The sequence below is a fragment of the Heptranchias perlo genome, chromosome 11 (assembly GCF_035084215.1).
Source record: "Heptranchias perlo isolate sHepPer1 chromosome 11, sHepPer1.hap1, whole genome shotgun sequence".
In the NCBI taxonomy this organism is placed as follows: domain Eukaryota; kingdom Metazoa; phylum Chordata; class Chondrichthyes; order Hexanchiformes; family Hexanchidae; genus Heptranchias; species Heptranchias perlo.
The window spans coordinates 41,446,499-41,467,950 of NC_090335.1; the positions used below are offsets into that span (position 1 = coordinate 41,446,499).

At 41.8% G+C, this 21,452-nt stretch overlaps 1 protein-coding gene across 1 annotated transcript in view; it reads left to right on the top strand.

Moving 5' to 3' along the window:
- The first annotated feature begins 1,538 nt into the window (after positions 1 to 1,538).
- Positions 1,539 to 21,452, top strand: part of LOC137326834 (very large A-kinase anchor protein-like) — a 68,944-nt gene continuing 49,030 nt past the window's right edge. Inside the window, exons 1-4 of the mRNA XM_067992214.1 lie at positions 1,539 to 1,615; positions 3,253 to 3,352; positions 3,466 to 4,001; positions 13,598 to 20,552. Coding sequence (XP_067848315.1) covers positions 1,539 to 1,615; positions 3,253 to 3,352; positions 3,466 to 4,001; positions 13,598 to 20,552 — 7,668 coding nt within the window. The remainder of the gene's footprint in view (positions 1,616 to 3,252; positions 3,353 to 3,465; positions 4,002 to 13,597; positions 20,553 to 21,452) is intronic.

Here is a 21,452-nt window from a genome sequence, read left to right on the forward strand (position 1 = left end):
CAGCGAAAAAAAGTTATCTGTTTTTAATACAACTGGTCATTCTCTCTCTTTCTCTGCCTTTCGGGTGTCTCTCTCTCTCTCTCTGTCTTTGTGTTCTGACCGTTTGTGTATTCAGTAGTCTTGTATGTAATGTTTCTCTGTCTGAACACCATTCCACTCCTTTGATTGCTTTGATTATATCTCTGCAGAGGTGTGATAACGGGCAGTTGGAAAGATTATCTGTAATCACCAGGCATTGTTCTCTGACTATATATGCTGTACCTTTATGGAATCCTACACTCACCTGACGAAGGAGGAAAGCTCCGAAAGCTTGTGATTTCAAATAAAGCTGTTGTACTATAACGTGGTGTTGTAAGACTCCTTACATTTGTCCACCCCAGTCCATCACTGGCATCTCCACATCATCTCCACTATAGCGCAGAGGATGGAGGAGTCCAACTCCTGCATGAGTGGAACGGTGGCACAGGTACGGGAGAGAATCTCTGAGATACTGTCACAGGGACGTGCTCAACTGTCTGAGACAGTGCCGCAGGTAAGTGCAGGATTGTCTGCGATGGAGAGAAGGCTAGCCTCCATTAAGCTTCAAGCAGACTCACAAATGAGTCCATTCAGGCCCTGACAATGACCATGTGGACTCAGGGTGAACAACATTCTGCCGCTTTAAACATGCTGACAGATACTTTAGAAGTGGCCTTACAAGGCATAACGCATGTCCTCCAAACTGTTCTCCAGCAGGGTGGTAGGAGTGATGTGGGCCTGGCCCAGGAGAGGGATGATGGTGAAAGGGGACATGGAAGTGGGGACACCACTCAAAGCGCTTCCACGTCTCACCCATTGCCCCCCTCTCAACCAGTACCTGCAATGCTGCCTCCTCTCCAGGTGGCCAAGTCTGCCCCTGCACAGGTGCAGATAGAGCAGTCTTTGGAGGGGCCCTCACAGGCTCCAAAACACAGAGGGAGTAGGCCGAAAGCATCTAAGCAGTCAGATCATGAACATGAGCAACCTGCCACTACCTCTGCTGCAGCCACAGGGGATGCACCACATAGAAGTAGTAGGATCCTTTCATGTGCTTCACCATGAACGGCGTCACTTGATGCCACCCATTGGGTCACTTTACAGTAGGTGTATATGTAGTTGCAAGACTGTTTTGTGCAGAGAGTGAGGGGGGCTGGTGTTGGTGCTGGTTTTTCCAGGTGTTGTGAAGACTGGACTCTTTTCACTTTCTGATCTTACGAGAACCGTTCACAATTGAGTGACTCCCTGACCTCACGAGCAGCCAAGTGAGCCGTTGCACTGCCCATGGACTCATCGTCCTCCTCCTCTTCCTCCTCCTGCTTTTGCTCCTCCTCAATGGGGATGGCAGATGTGGATGGTGAATGAGGGGATGGGGCCTCCTCAACCGGTACCCCTCTCTATAGCGCCACATTGTGCAGGACACTACACACTACTATAATGTGACCCACTCTCGCTGGTGCGTATTGAAGCACTCCCCCAGAACAATCGAGGCACCGAAATCGCATCTTGAGCAGCCCTTTCACATGTTCAACAATAGACCTGGTGGCGATGTGGCTGTCGTTGTACCAACGCTGTTGCTCGCTGATGGGGTTCCTCAGAGGTATCATGAGCCACGTGTACAGGGGGTATCCCTTGTCCCTGAATAGCCAGCCCTTAAGGGTGTTTGGTGCGTGGAAGAGGCCCGGGATGTTGGATTCCCTCAGAATGAATGAATCGTGGCAGCTGCCAGGGAATCTGGCACATACGTGAAGGAATCTTTTGCGGTGATCACAAATGAGCTGAGCGTTGATGGAGTGATACCCCTTTCTGTTGATGAACAGTCCTGGCTCGTGTGGAGGTGCTCGGATTGCTATATGGGTACAATTGATTGCAACCTGTACCCATGGGAAGCCAGCTACAGAGTGGAATCCCATTGCCCTCTCCGTCTGGCTGAGGTCGTCCATGGAGAAGTTTACGTATTGTGAGGCCCTGTGAAACAAGCCATCGGTGATCTGCCTTATGCACTTGTGTGCAGACAACTGAGAGACCCCGGCGATGTCATCGGTGGCACCCTGGAATGATCCAGAGGCGAAGAAGTTGAGGGCACTTCTGACTTTAACAGCAACAGGTAATGAGATGCCACTCGGCCCAGCCGGGAGCAGCTCGGCATGAAGGAAGCTGCAGATGTCTGCCTCTACCTGCCGAGTCACTCTTAGCCTCCCTATGCACTGCTCCTCAGAGAGGTCCAGGAAACTGAGCCTCGGTCTGTAGACCCTCTGACGAGGGTAGTGCCTCCTGCGACGTCACTGCCTCTGTTGTTGCCATCCGTGCTCTTGTGCAGGTACCTGTGGCACGGCACTTTGTTGTGGAGCTCCCAAGTGGCATAAGTGCACGCTGTGCCTGGCGAGGATGGTGTCGGTCCCCCTCCTCGGATGTAGTGGTGAATGCAGCCAGCGCGCCCCCCATCCTGATGGTGTCACTTTGAGGGGGTCCGAAAAGTTGGTAAATATGCGTAAACAGAAGAATTCTGAGTGGAAACCAAGAATTTTCAGTCTAAACACAAAGAACTCCCAGCCAAAAGTTTGTCTGAAAGAACTGAGTGCCCTGCTACAATAACTCACCTTTTATCCCCATCTGTCAAATAGGCATTTAAATGTCCAAATGGCTGCCGGCTGAAACACGTCTCCTACAACATGGAGTATTTCCCTCAGCACCGGAAACACGCTGAGGCTGAATGAAAATCGCTCCACTGCCTCAATCACCATGAAATTAACAACTTCAACAAGTTCAACGATGTTAATAAGTGCTTTAAATATCAGCCTGCCGGCTTTAATTGCCGGCGGGACTTCCACACTTCAGAAGCATGCGCGCGCACACAGATGCGTCTGTGCGAGACGTGGAAGTCGGGTGGGTTGGAGCCAGCTTCCATACCCGCTTGGGATTTTACTGATTTTCCCAGCCCCCCCGGCCCCCAACGCACCCGCACTTTGATTTGAAAATTGAGCCCCTGGTCTCTTAGGGTTAAAATCTACCCAAGGAGACAGAAAGGTGAGAGTAAGTGGAACTGTCGAGCTGAATCCTTATTAATAGACCAGTTCATTAATATACTGTGCTGTCATTTTAATGTATTTAAGACGATTATACTCCATTAAAATATTGCCTTGTAATCTTTATTCAGTCATTTTCTCTTTATTTTAGTTTTATTTCATCTGCTATAATATTTGCTTTTGTGTTTGTTTTATGATATTTTCTTTCTAGTCCTAAAGGCGAGCAGACTACAGAGAGTCCAGAAGATGGAAAGACAGATGAGCAACCTTTCTCTGGGTCTTCAAATAAGTTTTTTGCAGACCTGGCAAAGGTAACATACATTTTTATTTCTGTAATTTGTTTTCAAATTGCTGTTTACATCAAGGCTAAACCAAATTCAGAGCTGCGCTGACACACTCTTCTATTTTTCCTGTATTGTCAAAGGTTTTTCAGGATCAAGAGAAGTCTTCAGCACAAGAAAAACCAACAGCTAGTGAAACCATTGCATTATTCCCAGGTACAACATTTGGTATTGTGAACCAACCTGAGGATGGAATTCGACAGAAATTAGGAAGTTTTTTCAGCCGAACACCGAAATCCAAACCAGATCAACCACAAATCCCATCCCAAATTGGGAGTGTCAGCAGCCCAGATTTGAACACTGAAAATCAATATGGAACTCGTGTACCGAACTGGAATGACGATCCGGAAAAGGGGCCTTTTAGTAAGCACATCACAAAGGTCCTTGACAGTGATGCTGGCGAGAATGGCAGGGAAACACTGGAGACAAGATGTCCTGAGACTTCTGCCATTGAGCTGACATTTGTACAAACACAACTAGTTGAACCGGATAGATCTAAGATTGCACCTTCTAAAGCAATAGGGCCTAATTCAAGCACTTCGGCACAACACAAGGAACGTGGAAGACCAGAAGAAAAAGTTAATGGGTCAGCTTCTACCACAGATCCTATAACCAATCAGTAAGTAATTTTGAAATCATCACAATTTTTAATAGAATATAATTTTTAAAAAGTGTTTCAAAGAAATTCAATGACCTATTAGTGATCAACAGTGTTTTTATAAATTTTTACCCTATTTCTTCTCTGACGCCTGCATTGTTTTTTCTCAACCACAGCAGCCGGGTGTTCTGACCCACGGTCACTGTCGATGTGTTTTCTTGATGAATGTTGAGGAGCTATGCTTGAGTGGTGTAGGAAGCATCTTGTCCCAGTCAGTTTTCTTTCTCCACAGAAATCCAGTCATGATTGGTGAACCCACTCCTAGAATTGTCAAGAGGAAATGTTGTTTGAGTCTATGATTGAAACTTTGGGGCTAATTTTAACCTAACTCGCCAGGTGGGAAACTCTCAGGATCGGGTGGAACACCGATTTTGTCCCAGCCCAATATTACTCTCCATTAACTTCAGTGGACAGTAAAATCGGGCACAGTGTAAAACCAGCCTTGCACCAATCTTGTCAGTTTCCTGACAGACAGGTTGGGTTAAAATTGTGCCCCTTGCTCTGCCAGTTGAGAGTCCAGTGTGCTCGGGTGGTACCTGCTAAACCAGTTCTAATAGAACTATGAACACAGGTGCAACTCTTCTTTCACAATCCACACATTACTTTACTCATTCATTAAGAATATAAATTTGGGCTTTGACCAATTGAAACAGTTACTGACACCTCTTTGTGCCATTTTGTTAGCCTCTGTCCATTTAATCTGAATTTTCTACCCTCTCTCCTTAACTCTTATCTTAAAATTCTGACCTACATATTAGTCTGGGCCCAGACCTGGTGCTGCATGACCAGCACATGCCCAAACCAAGAGGCCCGAAGATTGATGGAAATTGGTCCTTAGGCCTCATCAGCACACTAGGTGCAAGCTACCAGTGCTGGTCACTCCACAGGCAGCTTGCCCGAGCGATGGCATCAATGCCAGGCTGCCTGCCTTACCGGCAGCGGCCCTTAGGTAAGTCCTGGGAGGGGGGATTGGAGTAGACTACGTTGGGGGGTGGGGAGGGCACAATCACGACTCCTAGTTCCATAGAATGGGTTTCTTTTTAAAAAAACTTAACTTACCTGGAGTTGGTGGCTGCAGGAGCCATGGAAGAATCCTGTGAGCAGAGCAGGATTGACGCTTGCCTGCTTGTCACCAACTAATTTTTCTTGATAGGGTCTTAAACAGGTGTTAAGCCCCTAATTTGCATATTTAAGGAGCCTCGGGCCTGTTTCAGGCGTCCCCCGGGACACCTAAAAAAAAAAGAGAGGCCCACAAATTTATCATTGGGGCCAATGCCCATGCAGATTGGGCACAGGCCGTTTAACCGCTAAATTGTATGCTTTGCACCTGTTTTACGCCTGAACAATGGACACAACGCATACCAATTTCTACCCCTATGTTCTCTTGTTCTGCATCCCTTTACTAGAAAGAAGAGTTTGTCATCATTTGGCTTGGCGATTACCTTATTTATTTCAATCAAATAACTTCTTAACTTCCTCTTCTCTAAGGATTACAATCCAAGTTTACTTAAACCCTCATCATAGCTAAGTTCTTTCATCCATTGTATCCTTCCTAAGGTGGGTTGCCCAAAACTGAAAACAATACTCCAAATGAGGTCTGGTCACTGCTCTGTATCACTGCAATCATACTTCCCTGCACTTAAACTTTATCACAATATGTACAAAATATAACATCTCATTAATCCTTTGATCACTTTTTACATCCATTCAGTTCTGTAATATTATGCACTGATGGGCTGAGGACTGTTCTTAAAATGGAATTTATTATCATATTTATGTAGCAACTTCATATTTTCAGACCATAAGAATTGTTAGTGTTTTAGGAAACGATCAACAAGTTCAGAAACTTGTTGAGTGACATTCCACGGATATCTCTAGAATCACTTTTGTTTATTTTGGGTGAAAATTTTTTAATTTTCATACGTCCACCCAAAGTCAACAACAACTTGCATTTATAGAGTGCCTTTAATGTAGAAAAATGTCCCACAGAAGTGTAATCGGGCAAAAACTGACACCGAGCCAAAGAAAGAGATATTAGAGGGCTAACTAAAAGCTTGGTTAAAGAGGTAGGCATTAATGAGAGTTTTAAAGAAGGAGAGAGAGATGGCGACCATAGAGGTTTAGGGAGGGATTTCCAGAGATTAGGGCCTAGATGGCTGAAGGCATGGCTACCAGTGAGGCCAAATTTGGAAGAAAGCAGAGTTCTCAAAGGGTTGTAGGGCTAGAGCAAGTTACAGAGATTGGGAAGGATGAGACCATGAAGGGATTTGAACACAAGAATGATAATTTTAAATGTGAGGTGGTGGGGGACCGGAAGCTATTGTAGGTCAGCGAGCACAGGGATGATGGATGAACGAGCTAGGGTACATATAGAAGAGTTTTGGGTTAGCATTACCCTTAGCCACCCTCTTGCTTCTAATATATTTGTAAAAACCTTTAGTGTTGTCCTTGATATTCTTCGCAAGTTTTGTCTCATATTTCCTCTTTGTAGCTCTTACTACTTTCTTTGTATCCCTTTGCTGTTCTTTATATCTCTCCCTGTCCATGGGATCTCGACTATTCTTTGCATTTGTATAAGCCTTTTCTATTAGTTTTATACTATCTCTCACCTCTTTTGTTGACCAAGGTTGTTTAATTACACGAGTAGAGCTCTTGTCCTTTAGGGGTATGTACAGGTCTTGTATTGTACCAAATACTCTTTGAACATCTCCCACTGTTCATCTGTAGTTTTATCCGTTAACAGTTCTGCCCTGTCTACTGTGGTCAATTTGTGCCACGTCCCTTCAAAATCAGCCTTACTTAAATTTAAAACCTTGCTTTGTAACTCACCCTTCTCCCTCGTAACATCGAATGCAGTCATATTATGGTCACTGTTAGTTAGGTGTTCCCTTACCGTTAGATTGTTGACTAATTCTGGCCCATTACTCATCACTAAATCTAGTATGTCCTGTCATCTTGTTGATTCAAGAACATGTTATTCTAGAAAACTGTCAAGAAATTTGCTGCCTTTGGGACTTGAATTGTTCTGCTTCTCCCAGTCTATGTGAAAATTAAAGTCGCCCATTATAAGCACTGCTTTTGCATCAAGCTTCTCTGAGCTCCGTATTTATGCATCCCGCTTTTTTATCATTGCTATCAGAAAGACTGTAGACAACGCCTACCAAAGTCTTGCATGTTTTTCTATTCCTCAATTCCACCCAGAGCATTTCTACTACCTGCTCACTTTTAGGGAGACAGTACCTGAGGAGAGGGAACCATTTACAATGTTAGCTAGCATGGGGGCCAGGAAGGGAAGTTGGTTGGTCAGCACTTTAATGAGAATGGGGTCAAGAGAGCAGGAAGCTGGGTCTCATGGACAAGATGAGCTCGGAGATGGCATGAGGGGAGATGAGAGAGAAGCTAGAGAAAGACATGGATTTAGGGCTAAGGCAGGGTGGAACCTTGGCGAAAGTTTGGATTGGTGGGCAAGGGAAGTGGGTATGTGGCAGAGGCAGCTGAACAGATGGTCTCAAACTCAACAACAGATGGGGGTTAATGTCACCATCACCATTTAGGTGGTAAGCCAGCGGAGTGGATCACTTGTCCCATTATAGAACCTGCTATGTTTTCATTTCCATTGATTTTGGGAATGGTATAACGTGTGGGCAGTCCACTCTGCTAGTTTGCTGCCCAAGGTGAGAATTAACTCCATGATGCCAGAGTTATTTTCATGAAGGAACATTTTTCTTTCAAATGAGGACCATTGATACATTTTTTATTTCCAGTGCATGTTGCTGCGGTAGGCTTCAGTAACCTGTATATCATTTTTAATAGTAGGTGCTCCATGTATAAGCTATCTTGTTCAGACATGGTTGTGATATTGATGTTGAAGAATTGATAACGCATCCTTTCATAGCAGGTCACTGACATGGGAAAATCACCACAAAGATTCACCTGTTGTATCTATAACCTAACAAGATAAATCTTAAGAATTCTAAGGCTTCACTGGCTGAAAAATAAGTCTTCGTGGATGGATTTTAGCCATTTAGAGGCCAACTTTTCTGACGTTGCTCCCACCTCTAAAACAGATCCACAGGCACAAACAGAATAATTAAACATTTTAAAAGCCGGAAAGGATTGACCGACTAGTACTCTAATGGCTGAAATCTCTGAATGGCATGTGCTGCTTTTTGGTTACACTAAATGTTCTTTAATAATGGTAGAAGACTGGATCTTCAGAATTATCGCACATGGCACTTTCTAAGCAGGAACCACTCTATTGTAAAATGTGTCTTCACTTAACTGCATAATAATATGTAACTTGAGATATGTTTTGTTCTGTGTGTAAAGTTAAAGATGTTTTTTAACTGAGCCTCCATTATAAATATCCCTAGTTTTTCTTTAACTTTACACATAAAGCAAAATGTGCCCCCTTTAATTTTTGTCATGTAAATGAGAGAGTTTTGTGGTTCCAAGTGTTATGGCATAAAACTGCATTTCTGCTTTTTGAAGTTTATTGTCAGTGTCCTAACTAGATATCGAATTTAAAGCAGACGCTCTCTGGAAATATTTGTAGGGGGAGATCAGGCTCATAGTGCATTTATTTACGAATTATGTTACTTCCTGCTTCCCCTTCAACACCACATGCCATAAGTTAGCAGAGTGAATTGTTAACAGAGTGAGGACTTTCAACTGGGAATTTGGAATTTGGTGATTGTGGGAATTAGGTGCAGAGGGGGAAGGAGATGCTAAGTGATTTAAAGCAAGGAACTATAAACTAATCTACCAACTTTTAAAACTTAAATTAAAAAAATACATAAAATTTCTTAAAAAGACTAGGACTAATACTGAGCAGAGCATAAAGGGCGCAATGTGAGGAATCAAAAAAATCAAGAAATAGTCAAAAAGTGATGTCACAAGACAAGGAGGAGTGCCGAGGGTAAGTATTTAGTTCAATGGTTAGTGTTTTTAGTGATTATTGTTCTTAGTGGTTAGTTAATATTTGCCTTAGTGTTAGATAAACAGTAAATTGCCTTAAAGCTAAACAGTTTAAATAACTGTAGATAACATGGCAGGACAGCTGGGGCCCATCGCATGCACGTCCTGTGCCATGTGGGAACTTCAGAGCACTTCAAGCATCCTGGAAAACCACATGTGCAGGAAGTGCCACCAACTGCTCGAGCTCGAGCTCAGACCTTCTGAGCTTGAGGGCCGGCTGGCGTCACTACAGTGCGCACAGGAAGCTGAGAGTTTTGTGGATAGCACATTTCAGGAGATGGTCACACCACAGCAACAGAGAGTTCAGGCAGACAGGGAGTGGGTGACCATCAGATGGACTAGGAGGAACAGGCAGGCAGTGCAGGAGTCCCCTGGGAGTGTGGCACTCACAAACTGGTATTTAGTGTTGAATACCAGTGAGGGTGTGGACACCTCGGGGGAGTTCAGTCACGAGCAAATCCACAGCACCGTGGGAGACTCAGCTGCACAGGGGGGCAAAAGAAATGCAGTTGTTATAGAGGATTCGATAGTTAGAGGGACCGACAGGCATTTCTGCAACTGCCGACGTGAGTCCTGCATGGTGTGTTGCCTTCCTGGTGCCAGGGTAAAGGACATCGCTGAGAGGGTGCAGAGCATTTTGAGGGGGAAGGGGAACAGCCAGAAGTCGTGATCCATGTGGGAACCAATGACTTAGGAAGAAAAAGGGTCGAGGTACTGCAGTCAGAGTTTCAGTTGTTAGGGAAGAAGTTAAAAAGCAGGATCTCAAAGGTAATAATCTCTGGATTACTCCCGGTGCCACGCACTAGTGAGTATAGGAGTAGTAGGATAAGACAGGTTAATGCATGGCTGGAGCAATAATGCAGGAGGGAGGGCTTCAGGTCCTGGGGCATTGGGACCAGGTCTGGGGCAGGAGGGATCTGTTCAAGATGGACGGATTGCACCTCATTGGAGCTGGGACCAATGTCCTCGCCGGAAGATTAACTAGTGCTGTGGGGGAGGGTTTAAACTAATTTGGCAGGGGGTGGGCACCAGGATGAAAAATTAGAGAGGAGAAACAAGGCACACAGAGGACTGGGAGGGACAAGTAGCACAAGAGGAAAAAATAGTTCAGAAATAGGAGGGATCAGACGGAGGCAAATGTGAGGCAATCAAAGATAGGTTTGGAGCGCATGTGCGTAAATGCATGTAGTGTGGTAAATAAGATTGGTGAGCTGCAGGCTTAAGTCGCCAAATGGGACTATGACATAGTGACAATAACCAAGATCTGACTCAAAGAAGGGGAGGATTGGGTACCTAATATTCCTGGCGACAAGGTTTTCAGGAAAGATACGGAAGGAAAGAAAGGAAGGGGGTGGCAGTATTGACCAAAGAAACTATTATAGCACTGAAAAGAGTGATATAGTTGAGGGGCCAAAGACAGAATCTATTTGGTTAGAATTAATGAACAATAGAGGAGCTATTATGCTACTGGGTGTATACCATTGGCCACCAAATAGTGGGAAAGAGATAGAGGAGCAAGTTTGCAGGCAAATTACAGAACGATGCAAGAACTATTGAGTAGTGATAATAGGAGACTTTAATTATCACAATTTGACTGGCACAGTAACTGTGAAAAGAGCAAAGAGGGGGAGGAATTCCTGAAATGTGTGCAAGAGAACTTTCTGGAACAGAGTGTTTGCAGCCCAACCAGGAAGGAAGAAGTGCTGGATCTAGTTCTAGGGAATGAAGTGGGGCAGATGGAGCATGTTTCAGTGGAGGAGCATTTGGGGGAACAGTGTTCATAACATCATTAGGTTTAGAATAGTTATGGAAAAGGACAAGGAACAATCAAATGTGAAAATACTTAACTGGAGGAGGGTGAATTTCAGTGAGTTAAAAAGGGATCTTGCCCAGATGGAATGGAATCAAAATTGGAAGGCAAAACAGTAATTGAACAATGGGAGGCCTTCAAGGAGGAGATGGTTCAGTTTCAGAGTAGACACATTCCTACTGTGGGGAAAGGAAGGGCACTCAAAGCTAGAACTCCCTGGATGACTAAAGATATAGAGGTTAAAATGAAACAGAAAAAGGAGGCTTATGACGAATGTAAGGTTCACAATACAGTAGAGAACCAAGCTAAATACAGAAAGTACAGAGGAGATCTAAAAAAGGGAATAAGAGGGGCAAAGAGAGAGTATGAGAATAGATTAATGGCTAACATAAAAGGGAACCCAGAAGTCTTTTGTAAACATATAAATAGTAAAAGAATAGTCAAAGGAAGGGTGGGACCAAATAGGTACAAAAAAGATCTTGTTGTGAAGGCAGAGGGCATGGCTGAGGCACTAAATGAGTCCTTCGCATCAGTCTTCACCAGAGAAAAGGATGCTGCCATTGTAGCAGTAAAGGAAGAGGTAGTAATGATACTGGATAGGATAAAAATAGTTAAAGGAGGTACTTAAAAGATTGGCAGTACTCAAAGTAGAAAAGTCACCCGGTCCAGATGCATCCTAGGGTACTGAGGGAAGTAAGGGTGAAAGTTGCGGAGGCTCTGGCCACAATCTTCCAATCCTCCTTAGATATGGGGATGGTGCTGGAGGACTGGAGGATTGCAAATGTTACAACCCTGTTCAAAAAAAGGGAGAGGGATAAACCAGCAATTACAGGTCAGTCAGCCTAACGTCGGTGATGGGGAAAGTCCAAGAGACAATAATCTGGGACAAAATTAATTGGCACTTGGAAAAGTATGGGTTAATAAATGAAAGTCAGCACGGATTTGTTAAAGGAAAATCATGTTTGAATAACTTGATTGAGTTCTTTGATGAAGTAACGGAGAGGGTTGATGAGGATAGTGCAGTTGATGTGTGTGTATATGGACTTTCAAAAGGCATTTGATAAAGTACCACGTAATATACTTTCGGAGCTTTCCTCCTTCGTAACCTCACCTGACGAAGGAGGAAAGCTCCGAAAGCTTGTGATTCCGATAAAGCTGTTGGACTATAACCTGGTGTTGTAAGACTCCTTACATTTGTCCACCCCAGTCCATCACCGGCATCTCCACATCATGTTCTCCTTAGAACAGAGAAGGTTAAGGCAAGATTTGATAGAGGTGTTCACACGGACTGCAGCGGTTCAAGAAGGCGGCTCACCACCACCTTCTCGAGGGCAATTAGGGATGGGCAATAAATGCCGGCCTTGCCAGCGACGCCCACACCCCGTGAACGAATAAAAAAATAAAAAAAAATAAAAAAAATATCATGAGTGGCTTAGATAGAGTAAATAAGGAGGAACTGTTTTCAGTGGCAGAAGGGTCGATAACCAGAGGACAAAGATTTAAGGTGATCAACAAAAGAGCCAGAGGCGACATGAGGAAACATTTTTTTATGCAGCAAGTTGTAATGATCTGGAATGCACTGCCTGAAAGAGCGGTGGAGGCAGATTCAATAGTAACTTTCAAAAGGGAATTAGATAAACACTTGAAAGGATAAAATTTATAGGGCTATGGGGAAAGAGCAGGGGAATGGAACTAATTGGATAGCTCTTTCAAAGAGCTGGCACAGGCACGATGAGCCAAATGGCCTCTCCCTGTGCAGTACATACTATGATACTATGATAAGTCACTTCATAGTAAAATAGTGAAAAAGCTGCAGTGGAAGCCATTTTGATCATTTAGGGTTCACAGATATTCGAGATGACACTGGAGCATATGGTGAATATTTCAACATTTTGCCTTTTTATAATGGCAAAATTTAACAAGACGAGAGCCTTCATATATCTATGTACTGCAGATTGACTAATCTGAGTAATAATGTTTGTGGCACCTTGGAATGATCGGGAGGTAACTACAGCAATGCATTTATATAGCACCTTCAGCATGAAAACATCCCAGGGTTCTTCACACTAAGGTGTAAGGAAAACCAATGCCAAGCCACGAAGGATTAGGAGGGACGGCCAGAAGCTTGGTCAAAAAGATGAGTTTTGAGAAGGTTTTTAAAATGAGGACAGAGAAGTAAGTAGTTTAGAGAGGGAATTCCAGATAGTAGGATTCAGGTTGCTAATGGCTGTGCCATCAATGGTGGGGCAAAGGAGAGGGGAAGTACAGAAGGCCTAAGTCAGGGGAACAGAATGTTGAGGGGTTATGGAGCTGTAGGAGATTGTAGAGATAAAAGTGGGGCAAGACCATGAAAGCATTTAAAGACAGGTGGTCCTGTTCTTCCTCCAAAAAAATACAGATACAGGTGGGTTCCCATGGGGAAACTCATTGTGGTAATATTAATGAAGTATGGTAAAAATGTCACTGGCCTCAGGTGCCAGAAAGTTACCTGAACACCTAAGTTAGAACAGAAAGAAAAATAAAAACAAGAAATAAGTTAACCATTTCACCTTGTACTCTTTAAGCAAGGTTCTTTAAAAGCATTTCCATCGTGTTTTCTGGTGCTAGCCCACAAATTACCACATTTCTTGAATTCAATTTCACAACTTGCTGTGGTGGGTTTTGAACTCATGACTTCTATGTTGCTATTCCACTACCATAACTACTAGGTTACTATGGCCAAAATGTGAGAGTTATAATTTTAAGTACAGTTTTTTTTTTCAACTTTCAGGAAATTACAGGAAAAGTTCAATGGAAGTTTTTCATTGGAAAGAGATGTTGGTTCAGTGAGTACAGACAAGGGTGCTGTTGATAAGAAAACCCTAACAAAGCTGCAAACTGTAGCTGGTGAACACAAAGAAAATAATGGCCAAGTTTTAGAAGATGGAGCCAATCAAACTGATAATTCTGAGAATGAACAAGACATGTCTCTTCAACCAACCATCACTTATTCAACTTACTGTGGAGCGAGGAGGATCAGAAGAAGGAGATCTCGGAGCAAACCATTTAAACCACTAAATGCCACAATCTCTGAAGTGGATGAGAAAAGTGTAATTTCATTGGTTGATCAACAAATTATGAATCCATTGGAGGAAGAAACTAGCCATGATATCCTTTTGCAAGCTCCAACAATGACTGGGATCCAAACACCATTAGAAGAAAAAATAACCTTAATAAATGATGGTAACCTACCTAATAATGGCCAAGGAAATAATGAACTACAGCCCAGAATCTGCACAGAGAAATTTCCATCAAACAAACCTGGGTGGGTCAAAGATGCAAAAACAGAAAATGAAACACTGACACTGCAAAGTTCTCTCAGTGAAGTCAGCAGAGAAATAGAATTAACTGGACCACGCCACGACGAAATAACTAAAGTAGAACATGAATGCAGTGCAATGACAACAGCCACAATAGATAGCACCAAGAAACAAGTATTACAAACTGATACATCAGTATCAAACACAACTGGCATACAAAAGATAACTGCTGTCAATCCAGATGACATGTTTGTCCCAACTATAACTTTGACACTTGAAGACTTGCATTCAAAAGGAAGAGGTGTGGTAGATAGGGCCGCACAATGCTTAGTTCTGAAAGATAATCTAATCACTAAGCATGATGATCAGAGCCACAAGGATGAAGTCTATGTTGACACAACAACAGGTAAAATAATTGCCCAAACTGATATTTCACCCAAAACAACTATTATCGACAACTCCCAACAGGAGACACATGTCCCGTCCGCTTTAAAGACAATCAGTAAAAAAGAATATGAAACAGATGTACCAAAGGCACACTGCTCCACTGTAGGTGCAGTTGAAGCAGCAACAACTCAAAACTTGAAACCTGTCAATTCAAATAATTTTATACCCTTAACAGAGACTGACCAACAAACTGGTAACACTCATGGGCAAAGAAAAGGTATTGTTGCTGATTCAGCAGAAGATCGGGCTCTAACAGTTCCTGTAATTATTGGTTCAAAGTTAGATGATATGGAAAAAAAGACTGAGAAGACAGAACCTGTGGGTAAAATTGTCTCTTTAACAGAGCCAGAAAAAACAATCCACCTGAGCAATGAGTTAGATACACCGAAATTAATACCTAATGAAACTTGTGATAAATATGATGTACAATTGGAAATTGCCGGCAGGACTCAGACAAATAGACACACAACAATGTCAGATACCTTTGAAATGTCCAATAACAAAGCGGGTATTCCTGATGTCTCTGCCAGTGACACACCAAAAAAGTGTAAAGGCAAAGATAACGTAACAGAGTTATCCACTTGGAGTCTCACAACAGATAATGGATCTACAATCGATAAACCATCAAAGGAGTACAGTCAAACAACACAAAGGAAATCAGTACTTGACATAATACATGTAAATGAGGAGTCATCTTCTGAAGCATTGCAAAAGCAAATGAGTAATAATTCGTCCACTTTAACAACTGTTGAAGTAATAAATGAAGCAAGAAATGAAGATATAGCTACCAATGCTAATTTTAGAGACAAATCAACAATTGTAATCGAGAATAATAAACATCTCAAGATACCAAGTGATACTGTCTCAACAATTGCCACAGAAGCAGCCCCGAGTGCAATGCAGTCAGATGGGGTTAGCAATTCTGAAGCCACTACAACTACTGAACTCCGAGAGATTGCAGAAGCCAGCTATGTACAGAAAGAGAAAGCATTGTACATTCAAAAACCAGACCAATCACTTAAAATTTCTTCTGAAAAAGATCATGATCGCACTTCAAAATCGTTACAGTATGCTGAAGCCTCTTTGCTTGAACCTAAGATTTCCAGAGGAGACAGGCTTTCCTTAGCTAATGAAAGTGTATTCTACAGGTACTATCAAGAATCAACAGATTTATTATTAGGTTCAAACGAGAATGCATGTACAATTGCAAATAGTGACATTATAACAGTACCGGTCTTCAAACAAAATCAGTTGGTTGAAGAAGTACAGGACAACAGAAAAGCATCTCATTTTGTAACAGCACAAAAAGATATCAGTGAGAAATCAATGGGAACAAGTAACAAGTATAGCCCGTCAGAAAACAATTTGTGGTACAGATGTTTTCAACAAAGTACTGGTTTCTCACACATGGGGAAAAATACACAGTCTAATATAGTCGATGAAACACATTCAAGAAATACACAGACCGATGAAATTGTACGATCAATAAAGCCAAATGCTTCAGTAGCAAATTCTGCTAAGGAAACAATTCAAGGTATCTTGCAGGAAGGTACATTGAATAATTCCAGAATGACCCAGTCTAATGAGCAAAATGAAGAAATGGCAAAGAGAATCAAAACCTCTGATAGCAAGGACTCAAATGCATCACATTCAGTCAAACCAGAAGGCAATGAGACTGCCTTGAAAATCAAAGAGAAGGAAAAAGAACAAATCACTTTACAATCAGGAGCAGAATTAATAAGAGGCATGTGTGAAGTTGATGCATCACAGGTACATCCAGTAGAAACAGTGCTAACTACGGATAGTGACGACGCTTTGACAGGGAAAACAAAAGAAGTAGCAGAAGAAATGATATTTTCAGTCACACAAGTAACACCACATTCCCAACTAAGAACCACAGTTATCAAAGAGAATGTTACTACTGTAGAAACAGGTTCAGATGTAATAACAATTACCAGGGTAAAGGGTGGTACTGAAGATACTGATTTAAATGAGAACACTAATAATTTGACAGTGAAGAACATGATTGAAGAAACACTTGAGGAATTAATGAAGACAGTACAAGTTAGTGGTGAGAGAGTGAAAGAAGTGGTACAGTCAGAGATACCAGAGGAATCTGGAAATAACTCGATAAGCATTGATGGAGGAGAGATTAAAGCCTCACCTCTGGTAACACATGAAAGTGTTTCCGAATATGTTCCTTCAGTCTACAGTGCTGATGAGAAAGAAATCTCAATGACGATGAAACCGCATGAGAAAAGTATCAAATCAGTACCTTTATTGCCGGTGGACACTGACCTTACACTAGCACATCCTGTTCAAGATGTAATAAATCAGGAGGCAAATACAGGCTTCTTAAATCTTATCTCAACCAGTCATACAACTGGCAATACAGAATCTCTACTTAAAACAGATAAGGACAAAGTGAATGCTGGTCAAGTAAGAACACAAGATTCAGAAAAAGAACCGGACCTGAGAACTGAGCTGAGAAACACAGTAGCTGCTGCAGACGATTCCTTGCCAGAAGCACCTTCAGAGATGCCAGAAACAGACAATCAAAACTCGGATTCCTTGGCCCAGGAAATTACTGGCATAGAAACAGAACAGTGTAATATTATTGATCCAGCGCAGAGTCCTGCTGTATTAAGAAATGATTCTGTAAAATTAACCCAATTAAATGACTTCCAGGAAAATTCAATTGCTGATTTTGAGAAAAGTGTAGCAAACTCAGAGGAAGAAAATAATTTTCAGTCGAGTTCTGACCAGTTAAAAATAAGTAAATCCAATCAGGCAGCTGACCAGGCAGAGCCAACAAATCAAAACACAAAATCTGAAGAAGACGGAACATATATGGTTTCCAAAATACAGATAAGCTCCAGCATCCCAGTATCAGATTTAGTTAAGCCAGTGAATGAAATGGCAAAAAGAATTATACAAAAAATTGTGCTTTCTGCCCAGGAGACAGTTACAACCATTCAGGTACCTGGTGCAACACAACTGCCTTTATCAGACTCAGGACTAGCCACAGAGAGTGACACAACCTTACCATCAGAAGCGAAATCAGTCGTAGAACTCGTGTCTTTCACTGAACCAGTAACACCACATACCCAACTAAATACCACAGTTATCAAAGAGGATGATACTACTGTAGAAATAGGTTCAGATGTAATAAAAGATGCCAGGGTAAAGGGTGGTACTGAAGATATTGATTTAAATGAGAGCACTAATAATTTAACAGTGAAGAACATGATTGAAGAAACACCTGAGGAATTAGTGAAGACAGTACAAGTTAGTGGTGAGAGAGTGAAAGAAGTGGTACAGTCAGAGATACCAGAGGAATCTGGAAATAACTCGATAAGCATTGCTGGAGGAGAGAGTAAAGCCTCACCTCTGGTAACACATGAAAATGTTTCCGAATATGTTCCTTCAGTCTACAGTGTTGATGAGAAAGAAATCTCAATGACGATGAATCTGTATGAGAAAAGTATCAAATCAGTACCTTTATTACCAGTGGACACTGACCTTTCACTAGCACATCCTGTTCAAGATGTAATAAACCAGGAGGCAAATACAAGCCTCTTAAATCTTATCTCAACCAGTCATACAACTGGCATCACAGAATCTCTACTTAAAACAGGTAAGGACAAAGTGAATGCTGGTCAAGTAAGAACACAAGATTCAGAAAAAGAACCGGACCTGAGAACTGAGCTAAGAAACACAGTAGCTGCTGCAGACGATTCCTTGCCAGAAGCACCTTCAGAGATGCCAGAAACAGACAATCAAAACTCAGATTCCTCGGCCCAGGAATTTACTGGCATAGAAACAGAACAGTGTACTATTATTGGTCCAGCACAGAGTCCTGCTGTATTAAGAAATGATTCTGTAAAATCAATCCAATCAAATGACTTCCAGGAAAATTCAATTGCTGATCTTGAGAAAAGTGTAGCAAACTCAGAGGAAGAAAATAATTTTCAGTCGAGTTCTGACCAGTTAAAAATAAGTAAGTCCAATCAGACAGCTGACCAGGCAGAGCCAACAAATCAAAACACAAAATCTGAAGAAGACGGAACATATATGGTTTCCAAAATACAGATAAGCTCCAGCATCCCAGTATCAGATTTAGTTAAGCCAGTGAATGAAATGGCAAAAAGAATTATACAAAAAATTGTGCTTTCTGCCCAGGAGACAGTTACAACCATTCAGGTACCTGGTGCAACACAGCTGCCTTTATCAGACTCAGGACCAGCCACAGAGAGTGACACAACCTTACCATCAGAAGCGAAATCAGTCGTAGAACTCGTGTCTTTCACTGAACCAGTAACACCACATACCCAACTAAATACCACAGTTATCAAAGAGGATGATACTACTGTAGAAATAGGTTCAGATGTAATAAAAGATGCCAGGGTAAAGGGTGGTACTGAAGATATTGATTTAAATGAGAGCACTAATAATTTAACAGTGAAGAACATGATTGAAGAAACACCTGAGGAATTAGTGAAGACAGTACAAGTTAGTGGTGAGAGAGTGAAAGAAGTGGTACAGTCAGAGATACCAGAGGAATCTGGAAATAACTCGATAAGCATTGCTGGAGGAGAGAGTAAAGCCTCACCTCTGGTAACACATGAAAATGTTTCCGAATATGTTCCTTCAGTCTACAGTGCTGATGAGAAAGAAGTCTCAATGACGATGAAACCGCATGAGAAAAGTATCAAATCAGTACCTTTATTGCCGGTGGACACTGACCTTACACTAGTACATCCTGTTCAAGATGTAATAAACCAGGAGGCAAATACAAGCCTCTTAAATCTTATCTCAACCAGTCATACAACTGGCATCACAGAATCTCTACTTAAAACAGGTAAGGACAAAGTGAATGCTGGTCAAGTAAGAACACAAGATTCAGAAAAAGAACCGGTCCTGAGAACTGAGCTGAGAAACACAGTAGCTGCTGCAGACGATTCCTTGCCAGAAGCACCTTCAGAGATGCCAGAAACAGACAATCAAAACTCGGATTCCTCGGCCCAGGAATTTACTGGCATAGAAACAGAACAGTGTAATATTATTGATCCAGCGCAGAGTCCTGCTGTATTAAGAAATGATTCTGTAAAATTAACCCAACTAAATGACTTCCAGGAAAATGTAATTGCTGATTTTGAGGAAAGTAAGTCCAGTCAGTTAGCTGACCAGAGCGATTTCACAAATGAAAGTACAAAAAATGCAGAGGAGGAAGAAGCAGAAAGAAATCCTCAAATACAGACAACCTTTACACTCTTGTTTGCACGTTTAACTAACCTAGTAAACGTTGTCACAGAAAACAGAGAAACTATGGAAGATCTTCTCAAAAATGAGAACGAAATGGAACCTCAATTTTCAGAACAGGAAGCGTTGATCCTAGACACATCACTGAGCCACGACTTCAAGAGAAGGAAGATTTATCCTTTTGCTTTACCACCAATATATGAAGAACAGGATTTAGAAAATGAAGCAACGATGGACACCTATAATATTAACCATTCTCCAACTTCAACAACACAGTACAATTCTAACAAACTTGTTACATCTGTACTTGAATCTGCAGCAAAGTCTTTAGATTTGATGCAAACAAAAAATATAGTTCAAGAAATTGAGGAAGAAGAAGAAAATCCAAAGAGTCCTGTTCCTGTATTAGAAGTGAGCATGTCACTCTCCAGTAACCATTTGGACAAAACAACTGTAATTTCTCAGGACATAACTGAGGAACAAAACTTGTCTTCACAGTTACAAACGGAAACTTGTGTGGTTGATTCTAAAACCCCCCCAAAACCTGTGCCTTCTGCAACAGTAGGTAGTGTATTTTACAGATATTTTCAGATGTCTAAGGATTATTTACCAGAGGATGAACAAGCATCATCTGAAAGAGCTTCTAAAATGCTAACTCATTTGCAACAGAAGCCAATTGAAGAATCAAACCTGCTAAAATGTGCACCAGAGTCAAAGGTGAGATACTTTATTTTCTACTGTACATTCAGGATAAGATTCAGCCTTCTGAATTAATTTTTCTTCTTCCCCGTTTTGGTCTTCCCATAACATGCACTATCCATAGCGAAGAGAGCAAGAGCATAACTTGTTCCTTAACCATTGCCAGTCCCACTGTAAATGGTGCTACAAAGAGGTGTGCAAAGGCAGCCCAAGGGGATGTTCTTTTCTGATGTTTCCTTCGTTCCTTGAAGGGAATGTCTGGTTGCCACTTGGTGATTCTACCACCAATCCATGGCACTGTGCGCTGGTTCACAAAGTATAGCACCATGCTACCCTAAAAGTAAGCTTTTCGTAACATTGCAATTTGGCTCAGTTATTTTACAGTTGGCATCCTGACAATTTGAATATTTGTTCCTTTAATGTATCAAATATTAATGTTGGAATTAAACTTCATATTTTCTTAGCTTCTTTCCTTTCCCCAATTTTTTATAACTTTTTTTCCCCTTGTATCACATGCCATTCTTTGCTGAAACTACAGACAAACAACATTCTTTCTAGCTTCTGCCAGTTCTGTTTTGCAGTTGACCACTAGGAGGTTCACAAAGGTTTTCAGGGTTGACAAATCACAAGGTCTTCATTCCCTTCCTCCATAAAATTGCTTCCATTCATCCTTGTTATATTGGCGATGATCAGGAACTTACTGTGTCAGGGATAGCAAGAGTTAGATATATTTGGAACATTAAGTGTAAAATATTCATAGTTTGGTAACTAAAGTCCATCAGGTTCTGTTCATCCAAGATTCTATATTTTTGTCCAATGTGCCCATATGGCTCTGCTTTGTTTTTATTTATATTTTCTCACATTTACCCCATGAGGTCTCCTCTAGATGGAACAAGAAAAGGAGCTAGATATTTCTCC